At 39.6% G+C, this 22,416-nt stretch overlaps 1 protein-coding gene across 6 annotated transcripts in view; it reads right to left on the bottom strand.

Moving 5' to 3' along the window:
* Window positions 1-416: 416 nt before the first annotated feature.
* sh3gl3a (SH3-domain GRB2-like 3a) overlaps window positions 417-22,416 on the bottom strand; it is a 37,111-nt gene continuing 15,111 nt past the window's right edge. Inside the window, exons 2-12 of one of the 6 annotated variants that reach the window (XR_008386899.1) lie at window positions 19,952-20,020; window positions 19,249-19,321; window positions 17,953-18,096; window positions 14,397-14,530; window positions 13,990-14,148; window positions 13,331-13,434; window positions 8,554-8,678; window positions 7,601-7,679; window positions 7,465-7,497; window positions 6,038-6,103; window positions 5,432-5,503 (exon numbers count right to left, since the gene is read on the bottom strand). Coding sequence is in view for 4 of the 6 variants with exons in the window: in XM_053634412.1 (XP_053490387.1) it covers window positions 5,298-5,503; window positions 6,038-6,103; window positions 7,465-7,497; window positions 8,554-8,678; window positions 13,331-13,434; window positions 13,990-14,148; window positions 14,397-14,530; window positions 17,953-18,096; window positions 19,249-19,321; window positions 19,952-20,020 (1,113 nt within the window). In the remaining 2 variants the exon portion in view is untranslated. Of the gene's footprint in view, window positions 5,504-6,029; window positions 6,104-7,021; window positions 7,126-7,464; window positions 7,498-7,594; window positions 7,680-8,553; window positions 8,679-13,330; window positions 13,435-13,989; window positions 14,149-14,396; window positions 14,531-17,952; window positions 18,097-19,248; window positions 19,322-19,951; window positions 20,021-22,416 lie in introns of those variants that run through there. The other 5 variants (XR_008386898.1, XM_053634412.1, XM_053634414.1 and 2 more) reach the window with 5 other exon arrangements.

Below are 22,416 nucleotides of genomic sequence, written 5' to 3'. Positions count from 1 at the left end.
GAAACAGGATGCACCTGAGCACAATTTTGAGTGTCATGACAAAGGCTGTGAATACTTATGTACATGTGCTTTTTTGTTTTTTATTTTTAATAAATTTGCAAAGATTTCAAACAAACTTCTTTCACGTTGTCATTATGGGGTATTGTTTGTAGAATTTTGAGGAAAATAAGGAATTTAATCCATTTTGGAATAAGGCTGTAACATAACAAAATGTGGAAAAAGTGAAGCGCTGTGAATACTTTCCAGATGCACTGTAGGTCATTCAAAATAATCCATTTATCACTCAGCACAGAATTGTTTTATAGTTTTAAAATGACTGTTCAGGTGTACTTTAAAAGCAGAAGTTTTATATGAGCAAAATGTGTGTTTATTTATTTTTTTTTGTCTGTGTATGAAAATAAAACAGATGTCAAATGTTGGGCTCAACAATTATGCAGCATTTGTCATTTATTTATGCAATATACAGTTTGTAATATATTCATTTACATCTATAAAACATTTTCTGTATAAATTATACTAAAGACAGTAAAAGGAGAAAAAAAATACACACGGTCCACATGCCTCTCTCTCTGAAAAAGTATTGTAGTGACAAAAATTACTGGAAAGCTACAGGACAAAACGTGTAAAGGTAGAGGGGTCAGTAGTGTTTTACACAAGTCCAGAGAGAACCTGCGTTATTGTTATTATTCCGTCCCGTTATAATGACTCCTCTGCAAGTGAAAGTTGGTTAAGAAAAGTAAATAATTGGTCTAATTAATGCCACATTTGATCTTTGCATCAGGAATTTACCTTGTATCATTCCTCGTCCTTATTTATCTATACCAAAATGATTTAAAAAAAAAAAAAACAAGGCCCAAAATGTGCTTTAGTAGAAATTCTTAAGTATGTTTTGCAATACCAATCAAGATAGGTAAAAAAAAATCGATACATTTGATTTCATTCGTTTGGTTTTATCATACATTTTGACAGTGTCTATGTCTAACTGCGGGATTAACTAGCCATAAGATTTAAACTTGACTAATGTTTTCATAGGGGACAATAAAAATGGAATGCATCGCCTCTCTGAACTCCTGTATGATAATAAACAATCGAACATGTTTTACCAGACAAAGTTAATTGAAGCTCAACAGATGGAGCACCACAGCTTAAGGATTTCACATTAAGGCCTGCTTAAGCTTGTCTCATTCCTATTCACTTTGTGTTCAAGCAAAAGCAATAAAAAAAAAAAACTTGGCGACAAGAAAAATACTGTAAAAAGGTGCCGCTGGTCAATACTGTATCAATGCCAACTTTATCATCTTTATCAAACCTGCAATAATCATATAATATGGCAACGAGTAGAACGTAAAAATACTGTTAAAGTGTTCCACTGGGCAAGTGGTTTGCTGGAAAGCAGATGTGGCCCGAGCGTGGATTAGGCGTGTGCTGATTATCAGTTCTACAATATGCTGCAATATTCAACACACATAAAATTTGCATTATACTTGGGAGAGGCATGCCTAAGTAGCGTTTGTGCTCCTTAGATAAAGCATGCCCTGTTCAGTAAGATAACAAGTACAGATGGCTCCTTATTCTGGAAAAATGTGAACGAGAATTCAATGTCTTTCTCAAATTTCCATGAAAATTTCCATGAAAGTTGGAAAACATGGGGAATAGAATTCTTTTTTTCCTCCCAGAAATACAAGATTGTGACAATATTACAAACAGTGATAAAACCTTAAACAATTATCACAATCTGAGAGTTTAACATCACAGATATCTGCCATTTATAGCACTTGCATTTTAACTAGGGCTGCAACGGATACTTGAGAAAACTGAGCAATTTGATCATTCAATCAAACGGTAAAATAGTTCGACTATTACAACTATAATAGTTCAACTACTAGCAACATTAAGCTATCATTAACATGCAAGGTAATCACCACATCAGTGTGGCGTAACACATGCAAGACAATGAAATACATTTTTTTAATCACTTGATAATCATCTATTATCATTTTTATTACCTCTGTGTCATATCATTTAAGCAAACATTTTGTTCTGCATTGTTTATCTTTGCTGTGGGTAATTTTATCATTTTGGCGTGATGTCCCGCATAAGAGTCTTTCATTCAATTTGGATTCTACTGTTGGATTTCTCAGTAAATTTGTCTCAAGCTCTTTTTCTTTATAGAATACTCAAATATTAGAGACAATACAGTATAAAAAACAAAAACAAAATAATCAATAGTTGCAGCCCTAAGTTTAACTGGTTAATCCTGTATCAAAATAATCCCTGTCTCTCCCTCATCACATCTAGTGAGCATTCATTGTACCAGCAAAGACAACAGTGACAAAACAGGGCACAGAAAAAGGCAGTCACAGCCATGCAAATGTCGTCACACAGCAGATATTATAAAGTAGTCCTCAAAAGTTAAAATAAAAAATCCAAAAGGCTCGATTAAACTACGCAGCGTAGTTTTGTAGCATTGCAGAAATACAGTCATTTACCACTTTTTTATTTTTATTTTGGTAATATCAGGACTAGTCATGTGCCGATTATCTTTATTATTTAATCTAAAATTTGTTGTACCGTTATGCACAAACAATTATTCCAAAGATTATTCAGTATCATTCTGAAGTACAAGCTAGTTTGTCTTTGTGTTTTATCATTAGTGATGTTTTTAAGGCAATATTGTGATGGTTCAACAATGATATAAAATTATAATATCGGCACTTGGCTAATCAGGTTTCAGTTCATGCAGAAATGTCAGTCTCAGTTTAAAAACAATCAAGCAAAGGCATACAAAGCATTTTAAAGCTTTGTATGCAAACAACTCGACCACTGGAAACATGATGCATTTGTTTTGGTTTTGTAACGTCATTCGGTGTATAATATTGGGGAAAATATTAGCTCCAAGGTGAACAGGTGGTTTTTCATTACAGACAGTCAGTGTGGATATCAATGCCTCTATATATGTTACATATGTTTACTGATTGAGACAGGCTGATGTCAATTCGTGCTCGTGGCATGGCAGAGAGATTCGGTAAAAAGTGCAAACGGGAGAGCCATGTGCCGTGTGACTGTTGATTCTAAAGCTTTAGTGCAATACGACCACAATCTCAAAATAAAGAAGCACTTCAGGAAGTGAGAGAGACATTCGCAGAGGTGGGTGATGTGACAATGTGATATCCAAAAAGGTTCACCAGAACAGCCAGTTAGCATCTGTGTAAACATTATGTGTCATGGCAAGAAGACAAGTTAATGCCAAACCATCAGGTCGCATATGTCCTAAACCACATCAGCCAGTCTGCATGACATTAATGAAGAATATATTTATAAAAACCCAGACTTCTGTTTCCGGTTAGCTACATTTGCTTTTAGCTCCAGTGATGAACTATAGTTTTAAAATGCAGACTAATATAGTGCATGGTATAGCTAAATTGCTGATGAGCTGCTCAGTTCTGGTCGAGGTAATGTTTTTGGTATAAAATATGGTCTCACTTTTGAGCAAGAAGAGAGAAGAAGGAGAAGGGCATGCTTGTAAGAAAATGAAGTAAACGGCACACCGCAGAGATTCGAACTATTACATAGTTGTTTTCAAGGTTTAAAATGGAGTGATTCTGATGCTCTATGTGCTACTCATTTTGTTGCTACTTTTAAACTCGGCATCATAAAAAGCATTTTGTTGGTGTAGCCTATGATGTATTTTTCTACTGATTTATTTTTCATTACACAACTGTTTCTCGATGCTGGTCCTGCTGCACACCTGCCATTGACATGTTGGTGCTTTTTTTTTTTCTCCTCTAACCAATTCCACCAAGTTCAGGCTCGTTAATTAGCTCATGAGTTGAATCTGCTGAGTTGGTAGAAGGAAAAACACCAAAACATGCAGGGCAGTGGTACTCCATGACCAGGACTGAGAAATGCTATATTATCCAACAGCCCTTACCACGTCAGCTCTCAACCATGGGGTCAGGGTTGGTTTTTACCAACCGAAATTGTTACAATGTACGTAGCTCTACGCACATGAACCTGATTTATGGAACGATTTAAAATGAGATTTAAATGTCAGATTAATGTCACATAATTATTTGAATCCCGTTAGCTTCTCACACAACATCCAAGCACCGTTAATCGAAGTTGCCTGCACAACAGACACTGACAGCATGCAGAGCGACTATTTAAAATAAAAATAATTGGCACTGCATCGTCTTATTTCCTAGCTAGAAACACTACAAAATATTGGTCTATTAAATATTCTGCAGAGTCTGCCCAGAATCTAAACAACACATGGGTGATACTTCAGTGTGTATTCTGTAGCCTAGTGCAGGAGCAGCAGTGTGCCACAGAGCATAGAAACGCAAATCTTGTTGCTTTAACAAATTTTAAGTGATCATATACAGCGGTAGTGCATGTTTATAATATTTACAGATATTTGCACGTTTTGTTTAATTATTTTGGTCCTTTAAAATGAGATCACTGTCCAAAACAGGTTGAGAACCCCTGCCTTTGACTGACCTACTCTCTCCACTTTTACAGTAACAAGTAGCTGATTAACCTTTTTTTTTAAATAACTGTTTCATTTTTCTCTTCATTTTTGAACCAAACCTCAGTGACAATAAGTATTGTGCATTGTGAGAAAAGTATTGTGATGTGATATTTTTGCCACATCACCCACTCTGTACTTCAATCTCGGCATTGTTTCCGATATAGCGTTCGTTACTGCTGTCATGATTCCAGATAATCACAATAAGTCAAGTGTAAACACAAAAAAAAGAAAAGAAAACGAGCAAGTGCGCAAGAGAGAGATTAAGTACTTGGCGAGATAAACATTCCCATGAGTAGCAGTACAGATACTCACATTTTATAAACTGTGTTTCGGTGACATGTAAGCTCAGTGCAGGCACTCAAACTGCTAAACCACATACAAACCGGAATTTAAACAATAAAAAATCAAACAAAAACAATCCAAAGGGAGAGAGCTAGCCATCCACATAGCTGGAAAAAAGAGCGCTGAACTAATGCCAAAGGCTAACTCAGAAGCGCACACCGGATAGTGCATATAAAAGAGAAATAAATACTGAAAAAAATAAAGCCTACCAGGTTTTTCAGGTATCCGGGTCACTAAATGTCTAGAAGTAATGAATCAAGGTGACTGGATTTGTTCTAACTTTTGAGATGGTTCTCTACTCATCAAAGATTCTAATACCGTTCCAGTTGACTTGACTCACTACTCTTAGATGCTGAAACATAAAGCAGTAAAAGATGAAGCTTCCATTGCGTGTGTCTCTTGTACAGAGTCAGTGTTACAAGCCTCATTGCGGTAGGGGCACTAGGACCTCGACATAGTTGATGGGAAAGAAGCCTGACTCGCCGTTGATCATCCCTTCGTACCAGTTCTCGTCGATCTGATTGGTGAGGATGATGATGTCTCCTTCCTTGAAGCCGAGCTCCCCCTCGTTCTCGGGTTCGAAGTCGTACAGCGAGCGGCAGCACGGCTGGTCCATGTGCAGCTCCGTCTCTGTTCCGGTTAGAAGTCAGGCTGATTAGTTGTTCGTTTATACAATTATATAAAACAACTGTTTATAGCAGTTATATGGTAAGTAATAACAGAAATGATTGTTGGCAAATAATATGGTATGAGAGGAATACGACACTGACGGACATCCTTTTAATGGAAAATAATAAAAATCGGGGTCATGCATCACGCCACCCTGTCATAGATTATTTTCCTGTAACAGCATTTCTCGAAATGTTTTATTACATCAACCAACAATGAAGTTAACAGTTCTGAAGCGTGTTGATGTCTAGCTTAATATATCCAGTTTATTTTAAACCTGCCATGCTGCAATGCCAAAAACCATAATAACATGCACATCGTTCGATTTGATTGTCTGATTGAAAAGAACTGACAATTATGAGTTGGCATAGCTGTTCATTAAAAAAATTAGATTATCAATAGTCATTTGAATTTCTGTTGCCCGCACCATCCCAGTGTCAGGGGTGGTTACAGCCCTGGTGTGCACAAATTCTGTACAAATCCGGTAATACTCACGACTGTTCACTCTGGGGCTTTCGGACCACGCTTGGTTAAAGGGAGGCGGATGGCTGATGTAATCAACTGACACCACAATGTGGAGGGTGAGCATGAAGTGCACACATACAAACACATACACAAACACACACACACACACACACAAACACAGGGATCAATGATGAACATGGATATGATCACAAAACTAAAAACAACAAGGTGATATGATTAGGAATTCATTCTTTTTCAGAGAGCACACTGGTATTCATATCCTAATGGAATTTTTCTTTCTTTTCCTAATTGGCATTTCTGTGGCGAATTTGTTGAAGGAATCATTTGGCTAGAAGTTAAATGGGCACAATGTTCCTTATAATATAGTCGATCATCCAAGACATGTTTGATGTCTGAAAGTTGCTTCTTTAGTTTTGCATTGGACCTATGAATCCTAAAGCCACCATTTTAGAGTATTGCAATATACATGCCTAAATGATCACACACGCAATTATTAAAAAGCAGTGTTTGACTCAATAGCATTTGTACTTCAACGATTTCACTAAACAACAGAGTAAGTTACAAGTATTAAAAAAAATATACAAATATAAAAATTTGTATATTTGAATATACAAATATAAAAATATACAAATCAGATCAGAACTATATCATCATCCAAATCCGTCTTTCGGATGAGATGTTAAACCAAGACTCTCTGTGATCATTAAAAATCCCAGGACACTTCTCATAAGGAGTAGGGATTTAACCCCAGGACAAAATTCCCCCATTGGCTCTTCTCTATCATGGCCCCCCTAATAATCTCCATCCCTAAATTTGCTACATCACTCTCTCCTCTCCAGTAATAGCTGGTGTGTTGTGGGCATTCTGGTGCACTATGGCTGCCATCACGTCATCGAGGTGGATGCTATACACTAGTGATGATTGTACAATACAATGTATTACAATACAATAAGTGCTATATGAATCTAAGGAATTAAATCACTTCTAACGTACTGTACAACTCTGCCTTTAAGGTTGAAAATCTGAACGCCATGTCTCCTTTCTTCGTCTGATGCACAGAAAGGTCAGAAACCCAGAAAGTTCATCTATCTGAAATGCTGTACAACATGACACAGTTTGAGGCGGGTTCAGTTTCAGACACCAGACATGTCTTGGCTTACTGACTTCGTTTTTGGCAAAATGTTACACTAATAAACAGTATGCTTGGTATATACAGTGAAACAGTCAAATCCCATTTTAACCACTAGAGGGAACCATTATATACATATATTCTTGTATGCTTATGTACAAAAATGCTGTCTTTGGGTGACATTATCTATAAGAGTTCCAACACAAAATGGTTATATTTTTAGTCAATATATGTTTATTTATAAAAGTCTATATATCTGCTTATCGGACTTTATTGGCACTATATGACTGAAAACTGAGGAACCTACTTTTTCCATTTACACTGTGGTTCACTTGAATATCTGCAACGGACAACAGAAGAGTTTAAAACAAACTTCCTCAAATCAATCCTAAAAAGATGTTTAGTGATATAACAACACGATATGAATACTGCGATACTTTCACATCATGATACACTTTTCTGTGGGCATCAGGTAATCTATAACTGCATATGAGGACATGGGAAGTGAGCATGCTGAGAGTGCTGCAAATAAACAAAGAAATAAACTTTAATATTGAGTATTCCGAGTGGTTTTTGAGTATCTTGGTGATATTATTTGGATTATTTATTTTTATCATTTTATGTTTTATTTAGTTTTTCAAAATATAAATTAAAATATTTACATTAACCGTAACCCACTTGATCGTGGTATTGTCACCTAGCTGCAGCACCAGGTAACTGTCTAAGCAAACTTTAACCATAATGCCACAAAAGAGAATGTCTGATTTTTTTTTAGCGTCAAACCAAAACTACCAAAGACATAGCACGTAACACCATAGCACACATTACATGTATGCTGCTTAAAATTTCAGCACCCCAATGTAAAACGTATTACAGTTATTTAAGTGTAACATAAAATTTTTGTTTTGTACAATTTTTGTACAAATACTTTCATTTGTCCTCATTTATCTCGTTAAAGGTACGCAAAGGTACAAATGTCTGAAGTTTCTTACTGACTGTGTCAGTAAGAAAGACTGGTGTACAGTCAAGGAAAACACCATATATATATATATATGACTACATTAGTTAGAGTCAAGACATGAACAGTGAAATAGAGAACTGAAATAGCTCTTTGTAACCTTCATTCTTAATTAAGGTTTAAATGGTTTAAAACTAAGTGTATATATATATGTGTGTGTATATATATATATATATATACACACACACACACACACACACACACACATATATATATATATATATATGATATAAAACACTACCACAAATGGAACAAAAGAATGCTAAAAATGGAAACATAAAAAAAAAGTCATAAATGACATAATTACATGATGAACTGCAATGGCCAAGAGCCCGGATTAGCACAAATAATTCATGCACACGTGTAGTCCAACAGTACCTGTGGATTTCAGAGAGGAAGTGTAGGAGATGCCATTATGCTGATTGCTGCTGATGGTCTCCAGGCTGGATATGATGGACTTTGGCTTGAACTCTTTCTTAGGTTTGCTGCTTGCTGTGTTTATCCTGCAGGAAAAACCCAAATCAGCATTGATTATTCATGATATACATTGCTCTTTTATACCAATGCAATATCAAGACCTCTTGTTCTGGTCAGACCCACTTTATATCTTTATAGCTAAAAATACTACTAGAAAGAAGCCAAATATTCTTAAAATATAATCAGATTGTCTTGTATCAAGCAAAAACAAAAAAATCTGCCAATGGGGTAAGGCAATTTTTCTGGGCTATAATTCTTAAAACTAGCATAGCCACTGCAAGACCGTAATGGGACTTAAACTTGACAGAAACGGCTAAATTGAAGCAAGTTGTGTTTATTACAAGCAATGAAATCTCAGTTATTCAAGACAGACTTACATAAAATGAGTATTTTGGACTCTTGATTGAGCTGACTTTAAGAATTTATCCCTTAATTTAAGATGACTAATTTGCACACAAAAAAAGCTTACAATAAGACAGTTTCTTCAAACAGCATAATCAATAAGTGACTTATTAAGGCACTGCTATTTTTAGAATTTTTACTGAAACAGGGAGAAACTCTGCAATGTAGTGTCAGGGATTGCAGAAGGTGGTGGATGCGAGCGCAGTTTTTTATTGAATAAAGTGCAAAAACAAACAACAGTGTGAAAACAAGAACCATAAACATAACAGTGGACACAAGGAAAAAACATGCAGACTATGAAAAAACTAGAACTTGCTGTATATGGGGTGCTTATTAGGGGTACCACAGGTGTGTGATCAATGGGAAATGTGATGTATGGGTAATGTAGTTCATGGGCAATGTAGTTCAGTGTGGATTTCAGCATAACCATGATACATAGCTGCTTCATTGGCAACTGAGGTTGTGCAAGTGGTCTTACTCTTAAAATAAGGAAAACAATCTTGTTTCTCTGCTGAGGTATTATGCAAACAATTGCTTTAGCATGTTACTGGTTAAATCTTGCTCAATATTAGCTGGAATATCTTATGAAGACAGATCATTTTAAGATAAGATTAAGTTAGATTTATTTTCTTAAAGACTGAGATTATCTTTCTAACGCAAAACATGCTTGACAAGATTATGGTTCTTTTTACACAAAAAAGTTCTCATTTCCAAGAAACAAGGCTTTTTTTTTTACTTTCTTGAAATTCCTTTATTCTTGTTCTCACACCAGCAAGTGACAATGCAGTGGGACCTGGCTTAATTCCTGACATCATATGAATGAAATAATAATAATAATAATTTCCTGAATTATATTACATTTTTAATTCTCAAAATCATGTTCTCTGGAATGGAAGTATTTGTGTAGTCACCAAAACAAGATTCATTGATTACTCAATATTTATAATAACCCTTTCCAACACAGTGAGGCCAAATCTCAAATGACCAGATGATATGTAGAACCTATTTAGTGCACAAGATTCCCAATAGATAGTAGACTGCGTCCATTTTAATGACATGCTGGGGTATGCGAAGAAAAGAATTTCACTGTGCTGTAATGTATATGTGATTAATAAAAGACTCATTATCATTAAAGCACTAGATCAAATACAACACACCCAGAAAACACAAACCTTGTATGACGCATCACTTTTGCGAAAGCATCTTGACTTCATTGACACTTCATTGCACATACAACAAATATATGCTACAAACCAACTAACCATCACTAAACTCTGAAATTCCTCCAACGACCTCCTCTAGGATTATTTTACAGAGTTCTCTACAGAGTTCTTTGGTGTGTAGGCCCAGAAAAACATCCATCCGCCCATTTTCCATACTGCTTATCCTACACAGGGTCACGGGGAAACCTGGAGCCTATCCCAGGGAACTCAGGGACACCTTGGACAAGGTGCCTACCCATCGCAGGGCACAATTACACACATTCACACAGCCATTCACACACTACAGACAATTTGGAAATGCCAATCAGCTTCCAACACATGTCTGGACTGGGGGAGGAAACCGGAGTACTTGGAGGAAACCCCCGAAGTGCAGGGAGAACATGCAAGCTCCGCAAACCCAAACCCCGGAGGCGCGAGGCAAACATGCCAAGTCTTATCTCATCATTAACCTTTATGTGTTCGACTCAATTTAAACAAGAAAATATTTTTTCAAATTATATCACATGATTTGAAATTTCAATTTTAAAAAGTCTGGAAAACAGAATGTGAAAGTTTGTGTGTTTTCCTCAGCTACTATCCCGCTGAATATTCTGAAGAGGAGGGATACGACGACGCCATCTGTTACGCCACGGCCAGCAGAGGGCACTGCGGCACGGCTTCTGACTGGTCACGTGACTCTTTTTTTTCGTTTGCTTCCTGCTTGGACATTGATTTAAGTCTGATCATGTCTCTGATTTGCCCCAGGTGTCCATGTTTTGGTTTGATTATGTTGACTATTTAAACCCCTCGGTGACTGCGCACTTCGCGCAGTATTATTTGGTTTACATTTGTCATGTTGAGGAAGTATGACGGTATGTGCTAACGTGTAGCATGCTAGCGGTCGTAGCTAGATATCCAGAGTTTGTATAGTCAGCAGAGACCGCGCTCCCTGTGTTTGTTTGTCTGCTAATTAATACAGACTTTGACCTGCACCTGCATCCGCCTCCAGTCCCGTTTCGTAACAGAATACTGCGCCAAAAATGCGGAAGCAGCAGGTAGCCATGAGCGCCGCCGAAGAGGCCAGGATTTGGGCGCTTTACCGTTCGTCCCTGGAGATGAGCAAACAGCTCGAAGAGGAAATTGCTCAGTGCAAAGCCGAGCTGCTCGCCGCGTCATCCCTCGCGCCATGTATCCCGTCCCCGCCGCCGAAGAGCGACGCCGTGCAACACAGCCAGCAAAGTGACCTGAGCATCTGGGGCTTCCCACTTCAGGGGAATTGTACAGCGCCACGCAGCCAGCAAAGTGACCTGAGCATCTGGGGCTTCCCACTGCAGGGGAGGTACACCATGCTGCGCAGTCCAGAGGTGAAGGCTGGCCCAGAAATTTGTTTGGGGGGGGCAATGAGGACAGCAGAGCTCCAGCCTGAGGCCTACGGGGAGGTCTCAGCTGTGGAGCTCCCACCTGAGGTCAACATGGCGACCTCAGAGGGACAGCTTGAGGCGGCTGAGGAGGTCGTCCCGCTGCCCTGCTCGGCCGAGGAAGCTGTCCTGCTGTCCAGCCCAGCCGAGGAGGTCGTCATGCTGCCCTGCCCGGCCGAGGAAGCTGTCCTGCTGTCCAGCCCAGCCGAGGAGGTCGTCCCGCTGCCCTGCCCGGCCGAGGAAGCTGTCCTGCTGTCCAGCCCAGCCGAGGAGGTCGTCCCGCTGCCCTGCACGGCCAAGGAAGCTGTCCTGCTGTCCAGCCCAACCGAGGAGGCCGTCCCGCTGCCCTGCACAGCCGAGGAAGCTGCCCTGCTGTCCAGCCCAACCGAGGAGGCCGTCCCGCTGCCCTGCACAGCCGAGGAAGCTGCCCTGCTGTCCAGCCCAGCCGAGGAGGCAGTCCCGCTGCCCTGCACAGCCGAGGAAGCTGTCCTGCTGTCCAGCCCGGCCGAGGAGGCCGTCCCGCTGCCCTGCACAGCCGAGGAAGCCGTCCTGATGCCCTGCCCGACCGAGGAGGCCGCCCAGCCCTCCAGTCCCGCCGGGGGCGGCGCCCCGCTCCAAAAGCCGCTGGGGGCGGCGCCCAGTGTTCCAGTGCCGCCGGGGGCGGTGCCCAGCATCCCAGAGCCGCCGGGGGCGGTGCCCAGCGTTCCACTGGCGGCGCCCAGCGTCCCAGTGCCGCCGGGGGTGGCGCCCTGTGTTCCAGAGCCGGCGCCCAGCGTTCCAGAGCCGCCGGGGGCGACGCCCTGCATTCCAGAGCCGCCGGGGGCGGTGCCCTGCGTTCCAGAGCCGCCGGGGGCGGCACCCTGCGTTCCAGAGCTGCCGCCCAGCGTTCCAGTGCCGCCGGGGGCGGTGCTCCGACTTTCAACCCCGGCAGGGGTGCTGCTCCGCCCCTCTGCTGCCCGATGGAGGCTGCCTCGCTTTACGTGGCAGCAAGAGACAGTTCGCACAGGGGCCCGGGACCCCCGTTGGAGGTTGGAGGGGGGTTCTTGGTGCTCCGGGAGGAGCACCCTTTGGAGGGGGGTTCTGTTACCCCACGGCCAGCAGAGGGCACTGCGGCACGGCTTCTGACTGGTCACGTGACTCTTTCGTTTTCGTTTGCTTCCTGCTTGGACATTGATTTAAGTCTGATCATGTCTCTGATTTGCCCCAGGTGTCCATGTTTTGGTTTGATTATGTTGGCTATTTAAACCCCTCGGTGACTGCGCACTTTGCGCAGTATTATTTGGTTTACATTTGTCATGTCGAGGAAGTATGACGGTATGTGCTAACGTGTAGCATGCTAGCGGTCGTAGCTAGATGTCCAGAGTTTGTATAGTCAGTAGAGACCGCGCTCCCTGTGTTTGTTTGTCTGCTAATTAATAAAGACTTTGACCTGCACCTGCATCCGCCTCCAGTCCCGTTTCGTAACACCATCAAAACAACACACTCAGTCATGGAGACACTGGAACACATGTCTACCTGTTCATTTAATGAACAATAAATAAAAGCATGCTCCCGAGTGTGTTCAGCTGATTCACAATTCACATAGAACTTCCGTGTATATATGGGCTGTGTATGTGTGTATGGCATGAATGCTTAAAAACAGCTTAGCTGACATACCTGCTCTGTAATTTGCCACTGAGCTCCTCCAGGATGTCAGAGGATTGACGGTGATACTCCAGTGCTGCCTCGATCAGTGCTGCTAGCTGACTCACCTGCTCCACCTACAGGCAGGGGCAAAAACAGCACGTTCACAAATACTGAGGAATGCCCCCTAAGTGCGGTGAGGTGTGTGAGCAATTGAATGTTAGAACGCCAAAAACTGTGGTTTGTTTTTTTTTGCTGGTGTGCTTTCCTCAGTTTTTATCATTATTATAAACAGAACAGACTAACATACTGTAGAAAAAGCTACAGTGCTACCAAAGCACTGTCGAATTCCTGAATCTGATTGGTCTGAAGGTGTAAATAGCTTTATATTTATATTATAGAAAATGAATCAATAGCAAAATTAAGCTATAAGTGTTTAAAAAGCATGACGTGTCTTTTTCGAACTTTGGGGCGTGCTTTTATTGGAAAAATAGCCTCATGCTCACGCACCACCGTCACACGCATCACTAATATATAGTACATTTAAACATCTCCGTTGTACATTACTGACAAAACAAAGGCTTTAAGAAGTGCATTTATAAACCCACTAATGTTCACTCATAGAATACAACCTCAGCAGGAAAAACCTCCTGTCATTTTGCAAATCTACTGCAATGCTCTGGAGAACTCACGTCATTTTCTAAGAAGTTGAACATGCTCCTCTCTGCAAGTTCCTTGGACTCCTCAAACTTCTCCACGGCCTGCTTGATTTCATCATCGGGAATCTTCCCCTGCCGCTTCTTCTTATAGTCGAAATCTAACCGCCGTCCCTCCAGCTTCTTTAGATGATGCTAATAAAAGAAGAGGAACTATATTTAGTGACTGCTTTCAGTGATCATGTCAGTAACTCTGCAGTGTTCGATATCTGAAGGACACCTCAACGCTCTAGTAAACCAATATAATAAACTATAGAACATTTGGTACTTTGGTGTACATTGGTGTACTACATCTCACTATAACGTGACTTCAGTAAGCATCCAATACAGAAAAGTATGTTTATTGTATGCCTATTGTATTGTTTGGAGTCTTGACCTCTTACCCCAATCTCCTTCAGGTCCTTGTCCTGCAGCGTCTGCAGCGGATCGATGAAGTTCTGCTTCACGTTGATATCGAGTGAGTCTTTAACATCGGCCATTTGTTTCAGAGCCTCGCCCACATCCAACAGAGCACCACCTGCATGACACATGCACTCTCGTTAGCAACTGCAGAGATGTCAATAAAGAGGTTCAATCAACATGCTGCGTGACCTCTCTTTTTTAAAACAGCGTATACTCTTAATAGGTTCTTCCATCAGCTTGTAGAGCGAATATTACTTAACATACAGAGCCATTTCTTTCACAAATTCTGTGTCGCAAACAAAAGCAGCTTGTGTCCTCTAATCCTAAGCCCTCTAAGCACTTTATGCGGTACCTGCTCGATTCATTCAAAGCACATTTGGTGCAAATTCCTCACCTTGTTCAATTAATTATCGTTATGAATATGGATATGTTTTCCTAATTCGCTGCTGTTTTCTGCCTTCTGTTGAGAGTGAGTATTTAAAAATAGAAGACTATCAATAAATGCTTCGGTACATACACACCTATGATATGTGTGTATATTTGGTTATATCCTTATATTTGTAATTATATTTGGTTATTTGTAAAATCTGCATATAATAACATATAACAATTATTTATATATACAGTGGATTGGTCTTTCAAACAGTCCCGCCAGGATTTTGTGATTTTACGACCTCAAAAATGAACGCAAAATCAAGAAAACTCTGCAATATTCGGAGGAGCTTGTAGTTTTTCAGAAAGCAGATTTGGACCAAGACGCATCATGTGACATCATTGCAACACACATTCAGTCAAAGCCTTCTTCGATTCATGTGCTGTCATGTCACAGCAAATCAGTGACTACCTTTCCCATTCATTCTAATCTGTCACGTATTCCACGTAATAGAGGTTAGGACGGATGCAAGTGCAGATAAGAGCTTTTCATAAAGAGAGACAGGTAGACAAATCCAAATCATAAGACAATAGCATGGTCAAAAACAGGCAGTGGGTCAGGCGATTGGCAAACTGGCATAAACTGGGCAAGGCAAGAATCGAGAACGAGAGACCAGAAACAAGATCAAAGACCATGAATCAAAATGAGGAACAGGGTACAAATGCTAGGTATGGTGATAACACTCAATACTTCATAAAGTCATTGTGTTCAAACGGTCTCTTTATACTGTGGCTGTGAGTGCTGTGAATTTGATGCAAGTGTGCGTGGTTACAATGAATGTGAGTGTTCTGGGAATTGCAGTCCATGGCAGCCATGTTTGTAGGCCGCAGTGCAGGAAGTGAAATGTAGTCACTGGTTTGCTGTTAAATGACACGTGCGTTGAACATGAGTACAGCTAAAAGGTCACATTTACCAACAAACATCACTGCGAAAGACCGCGCAAAACGATTTTATGCAATTGAAATTCTGCGAATTCATGTAGTTTTCCGCAAAAAAACCACCAAAAAATTCCGCAAATTGCATCTCGCATTTTGAAAAAAGCTGCAGCAAAATCAAGCTTTTTTGACCGCAACAATGACACACACGGAAATCTACTGAATCCTGTACGGACTGTTCAACTGCAATACCGTGCATTACCAAAAAGAATTCATAACTTATACAACTGATGAAATTTCACTGGAAACCTTGTGTACCATGCTGAACTTTTACCACTTCACCCACACATATAGTCAGGTTTAAAAAAAAGTTATTTTAGCTGTCTACCACAGTATATTTTAGTTGAAATTAAATAATCAATATTTATATTTGGTCCTACCCTTTTAAAGGGTCCAAAAGTAATTAGAGAAATTGGTTGCTCAACTGATCCGTGGCTAGGTGTGTATTATTTCCTCATTATTTCACTTACAAGTAAGCAAATAAAAGATCAAGAGCTGATTTTAACTGTGCCATTATTATTTTTTGGACTCTGTTGCCGTTAACTCTGGATATGAAGTCCAAAGAGCGCTCACTGCCACTAAAGCAGAGCATCATTAGGCTGAAAAATCAAAACACACCCCATCAGAGAGATAGCAAAAAGATCAGATGTGCCCAACTCAACTATCTGGTACATTTGTAAAAAGAAAGCACACACACTGGTGAGCTCAGGAACACCAAAAGGCCTAGAAGACCACAGAAAACAACTGTGGTAGATGACAGAAAAACATTTGGTTAAACAATGAACACCAGAACTCCCGGAAGCAGGCGTATCTGTGTCAGTCAACAATCAAGAGAAGATTTTCACCGAAGTAAAACAGAGGGTTTACTACAAGATGTAAACCATTAGTAAGCCTTCAAAACAGGAAGACCAGATTAAAGTCTGCCAAAAACACCTAAAAAAACAAACAAAAAAAAGCCTGTACAAGTCCTGAAACAAAATCCTACGAATAGATGAGACAAATGTCAACATGTACCAGAATGATGGGAAGAGTATGGACAATGGAAGGAATTGCTCATGATCCAAAGCATACCACCTCATCTTACGGTGTGTGCATCTATGATTGAACTGGTTCCCTTGTGTTTACTGATGAAGTGACTGCTGACCAATGCAGCAGGATGAATTTGCGAGCGTACAAAGCGATATTATCTGCTCAGATTCACCCAAAGGCTTCAAAACTAATTGGATAATGCTTTCCATGCAGGTGGTCAATGACCTGAAGCATACTTCAAAAGCAAACCAAGACTTTTTTAAGGGAAAGATGTGTAATGTACTGCAATGGCCAAGACAATCACCTGACCTGAATCTGACTGAGCATGCATTTCACTTGCTGAAAGGCAAAATGCCCCAAATGCAAGCAGGAACTGAACACAGCTGCAAGAAAGGCTTGAAAGAGCATCACCAGGGAAGTGGTGATGGTGATGTCTCCAATGTTGTTTCATTTACTGTCTCCTTATGTAGGTCCGTTTATTTAAAATATTAAATAAAAAAATAAAAACACATGCCAGTGTAGAACTTATTTTATTGTGTCAATATTGTGGTCTTTTCAGTAGCTAGCTTATAACCTGCTAGCTAAGACATTAATTAGTGGTTATTCCGAAAATGCTTTAAATAAATCCACACAATGTGCTAACATCTGGCAGAAGACCCACAGAGACATGGCCTCTAACTATAAGTGACCTAACATTAGTTGTACTTTATTTTTCAAAATTGTTTGAACGATGCATTTGTAAGGGAAATGTTCACAGACGTTCAATCACGTCTAAAGCTCTAAGGCCATAACTAAGAATTGCAAGGTATGCTCACTTGTGAATTCAGACTTTTGGGCCCAGCTATAGCATTGGTGTACAAGTTAATGCTGGTGTGTGAGCAGTCCATTTGTGTGTGTGTGTGTGTGTGTGTGTGTGTGTGTGTGTTTGTGTGTGTGTGTGAGAGAGAGAGAAACAATGAAAGAAAAAAAGGAGAGAGAATGTAAGTGTGAGACACAGTGTGAGACACAGTGTCTATGTGTAAGAGTGATTTCAACATCAACACAAAGCAGGATATCCGTTGCTGTTGGTCTGCAGTTATAGTTTGCTGTAAAATGTATGTGTGCACGTGAGTGTGAGTGTGAGTGTGAGTGTGTGTGTACCGAACGTAGAGTCGTCTCCAAGTTCACGGCCATAACGGAGCATGCAATCTCCCAGAAGCCCCTCTGTCTGTGGGTAACCGGTGGTCTTTACCTGTCCTCTGATCTTTGACATGGTGTTCAGCATCCCCAGTTTGGCTCGCGATGCTAAAAAACATCCAAACACACATTCATGAGCCACAAAGACACTGAGTAACACAACACAAAAAACAGATTGCAGAAGCAGCTGCATTAAAGTTCCTGTGGCTCAAACTTTTTATTTGTTTGGTACATTTGTACTTTTCTCTGCAGGAATTTCTACAACCCAGTGCACCACATACATTCACACTCGGTTTACTCAATTTACTATCCAATTCACCTACTGCACAGTGGTACCTGAAAATTTGTAAACTCTTTAGAATTTTCTATATTTCTGCATAAATATGATCTAAAACATCATCAGATTTGCACACAAGTCCTAAAAGTAGATAAAGAGATACCAATTAAACAAATGAGACAAAAATATTATACTTGGTCACTTATTTATTGAGGAAAATGATCCAGTATTACATATCTGTGAGTAAACCTTTTCCAGCCTGATGAGCATCAACAACTCTTTTTTCTGATGTCCTCAGAAATCTCCTTCGTTCATGCCATGATACACTTCCACAAACATGTGCTGTGAAGATCAGACTTTGATAGATTCCTGTTCCTGAAATAAAACAGGATGCTCCCTGACACCTGATTGTCATCCCATTGACTGAAAACGCCTGACGCTAATTTCACCTTCAAATTAACTGCTAATCCTAGAGGTTCACATACTTTTGCCACTCACAGATATGAATCAAATTGGATCATTTTCAACAATAAATAAATGACCAAGTGTAATATTTTTGTCTCATTTGTTTAATTGGGATCTCTTTGTCTACTTTTAGGACTGCTGAGGATGTTTTAGGTCATATCTATGCAGAAATATAGAAAATTCTAAAAGATTCACAAACTTTAAAACACCACTGTATTAGCATGTTTTTGGGAGATGGGAGGAAACTGGAGAACCCAGAAAAGGAAAATCTCATCACTGCCACGTCACTTCAGAGTCATGGATTTACTGCAGTTCAGATCCGTGAACAATTGAGATTATCACTGTTATATGTTAAATGTGTGAAATATAAACTGTAACTACTACAACAATCTTTTTTAGTAGTTGATTTTTACTACTAATTCTACTACTAATAATATTAATAATTACTCCCATGGTTCTCAAACACCTGGTTTGTAGCAAAGTTAAGTGGTTATGCTGCACATCCTGTGTTCTCTTACCCGGGTTTGGCTGGAGGTATTCTGTGGTTTTGGTTAGGAGCTCAAACACAGACTTGTTGGTGATATCAATTTTCTGCAAGAGAAAGTCATAGCAAAGGAAGAAATAAAGAACAAATGATGTAAGAATGCTGTCTAGTCAGGAGGACACTCCTACAGTCTATAAGCAGTGTGCTTCCATTCTCCAGTGAGTTTTCTTTAAACGGTTTACTATTGAGAAGACAGAGAATGCATTCTGTGGCTGTGTAATTTAGGATTATATTGTCATTACATTGTGGCACTTTTCAGATTAAAACTTCATGATGAATATGTAGGACATGCACAGACAGAAAGGAGTGAAAGTCTGCAGAAGAACTGTTGCAAGCGCTCCAAAAATGCATGTAACAAGCTACCAGCAGGTCTCCTTAATAAAATACACCACAGTGTATACCAGACTTTCTCTTACAACGGTCTAGACAGTCTTGACAATGATTTTTTAGAGAAGTGCTCTGATTTTTAGGGGGGCCAAGACTTGTACAGTAGGTCATATAGGTTTTAGTCACAAGATGACAAAAATGTAGCAAGAACTTTCCAGTAAAACAGAGATGAAGAAATACATCTATGAGCTGATTCACTTGTGTACTCATTTCAGCAGGAAACTGGTTAAAGTAGGGGATAAACATAACAGGAGAAGTGAACTTAGCAAAGACCAAGAAGAAGTCCTTACCCTCTCCATCTCCATGAAATCCTCATCAAGCTTTGTCCCTTCAGCACCGCTTATCTTCTCACTCAGTAACTGAGAACGAGAGAGACAGAGACAGAGGTAAATACAAAATATCTCCAGTACTGCCATTTATTTTAGTATAAATAAAGTAAGGAATTAAATTAACATGAGCCATGAGCATAGCTGGTGAGCACTGGGTCAGCGTATCCTTCAAACCATGGGCTAGAATTCTTTACAAGACAATGCATTACATCACATTTTATTCATTCAACCACTCGAAATTGACAACTAATATCATGATCAAATATGTTATAATTTGTCAGATGGCTCAGAGGTCTATTTAAGTACACTTTGGTGATATCACAGTGGATTTTCTGAAAGTTTTCACTGACATGCATCTATCCTTATACACAAAACAGACCAGCCAATAGTCATAAACTGACAAACATACTATATATTAGATATCTAGATAGAGCAGGGGTGTCCAATCTTATTTTGAAGATAAGTGCAGGTTTATGGGTGCAGGTTTTCATTCCAATCAAGCAGGATTCCAACTGTTTAATCAGATTCCACCTGATTTCACCTATTTAATCAGCTGAGCTTGGCTTTTCAGTACACTCAGATGTGGGTTGTGCTTGGCTGGAATGAAAACCCGCACCCACAGCAGCCCTTTCTGGATAAGACTGGACATCCCTGAGACAGAGGATGTGTTCTGGTGTCTGGAACAGGTCATGTAATAAACACAGTAATAAAAACAAGTGTACTGTCTCAGGTTTTAGAGCAACCAATCACACAGTACATAGAGCAACTTTTGTAATATCGAATCTCAACACACTTATAAAGTGGAAAGGGGAAACTGAATGTGCATGGTACAATTCCCGAATATGGAACAGGAAAGCGTTTGACAGGGTCAACAGGAAGAGGAAGAGGAGGAACAGGGAGAGCAGGAATTAGGAAAAAGAGAGACAGACAGGCAAAGCGCAAAATTATTCGATTACCATGTGATAAACCTCCGCTTTATTTATTTATTTGTTTGTTTGGATGTTTGTTTTCAGCCAAAGTATCGTTCTGGTATCGAGAATCGCTACACTACACAAACGTTCGCATTGTGACAACCCTGAAAGAAACGGAGCAATAAAGTTAATCTCTTAACATAACTCTATTGCTAGCACAACACACAGTCACCTCACATTTAAACACATATCAGATAAAAATGAATACTTTAGCCAGACTTAAATAATGTCTATTTATGTGAAATACAAAGAGACAGCACCCCAGCTCATAGACGTTAGCCAATGACAGCCAAAAACATTTTGTTTTGTTTTTTTATTGAGGGAGCAAACATGATATTTTATGTCAGAGATGTGTAAATCATCGAAATATAACACTCTCACGCTGGAACAGACTGGTATGTGGAGGAAAAAAGTCATAAAGTCACAACACAACACTCATCTCATCTCATAGATAAACATGCTAGCCAGGCTTGAATGGTATCTTTTACACTGGATGTAAAGAAACCACAATTTCCAGACAAAACTTTGGCCAATGACATTTCCCCTAGTCCACGTTAATGCACTTGACTAGCTAATTAGTTCACTGTTCATTATTACATTATGGTTAGCCACCGCTTTTTTTTGCTTTGTCAATTATGTTTCTGGGCAACACTCTAATTTAATTTAATATAAAGATAATAATTAAATTAATCAATGATCTCTCTATTCTTTGTTTTCCTGCCTGCCTACTCTCTCTCTCACTCTCTCTATATTTCTATGTTCCATAACAACTGCATCCTGAGGTCGACCAAACACTCACGCACGGCCCCGTTAAACACCCACACACGGCCCCGTTAAACACCCACGGCTTGTAAAGCAAGTGAACAGTGAAGCGGTTTGAAACAAAAAAAATGTATTATGAAAAGAAAAAAAATACTACAACTACTGCACTCTGCAATGAGAATTCCCCTTTAATCCAGAGCACGTAGATCAAACTGATGCTCCCACTCTTACTGATGCTGAATAAGACTTGTGTCGTGTGTCATTGGTGGGACTGAAGCAAGTTTAACAGAGAAAACAAGCAGCAGCATTCGACACTTACCCAGGAAAGAAAGGTGAGGAAAATACAAAAATCCAGGCCTTTCAGCAGTAGTGTAATTACACCTTAGATATAATTGTATTATAATGATATTAACATATAATTAAATATATGCCTCAATCAATGACCATAAAAAGAAACAATTTTCTACACAGCTTTAAAAGGTGACAAAAGAATTTGAATGTGAATTTTGTGTATTTGAATTATATACACTTCACATTAAATACAACTCTTTTTGGGGGGGTTTAACTGTGCTTTTATTTAATATGTTTACTGTGGTAAATATATGTGGTTTATTTCATACGTTTACATTCTTAATCGCTGTTTCTTCCCCATTTTTTAAAAAAATAAATAGGTGTTAAAATTTCAGATTTTAA

This window comes from Ictalurus furcatus, chromosome 10 (genome assembly GCF_023375685.1).
Source record: "Ictalurus furcatus strain D&B chromosome 10, Billie_1.0, whole genome shotgun sequence".
NCBI lineage: Eukaryota > Metazoa > Chordata > Actinopteri > Siluriformes > Ictaluridae > Ictalurus > Ictalurus furcatus.
The sequence above is the reverse complement of the archived record's forward strand: the minus strand, read 5'-3'. Positions and strand labels throughout refer to the sequence as shown.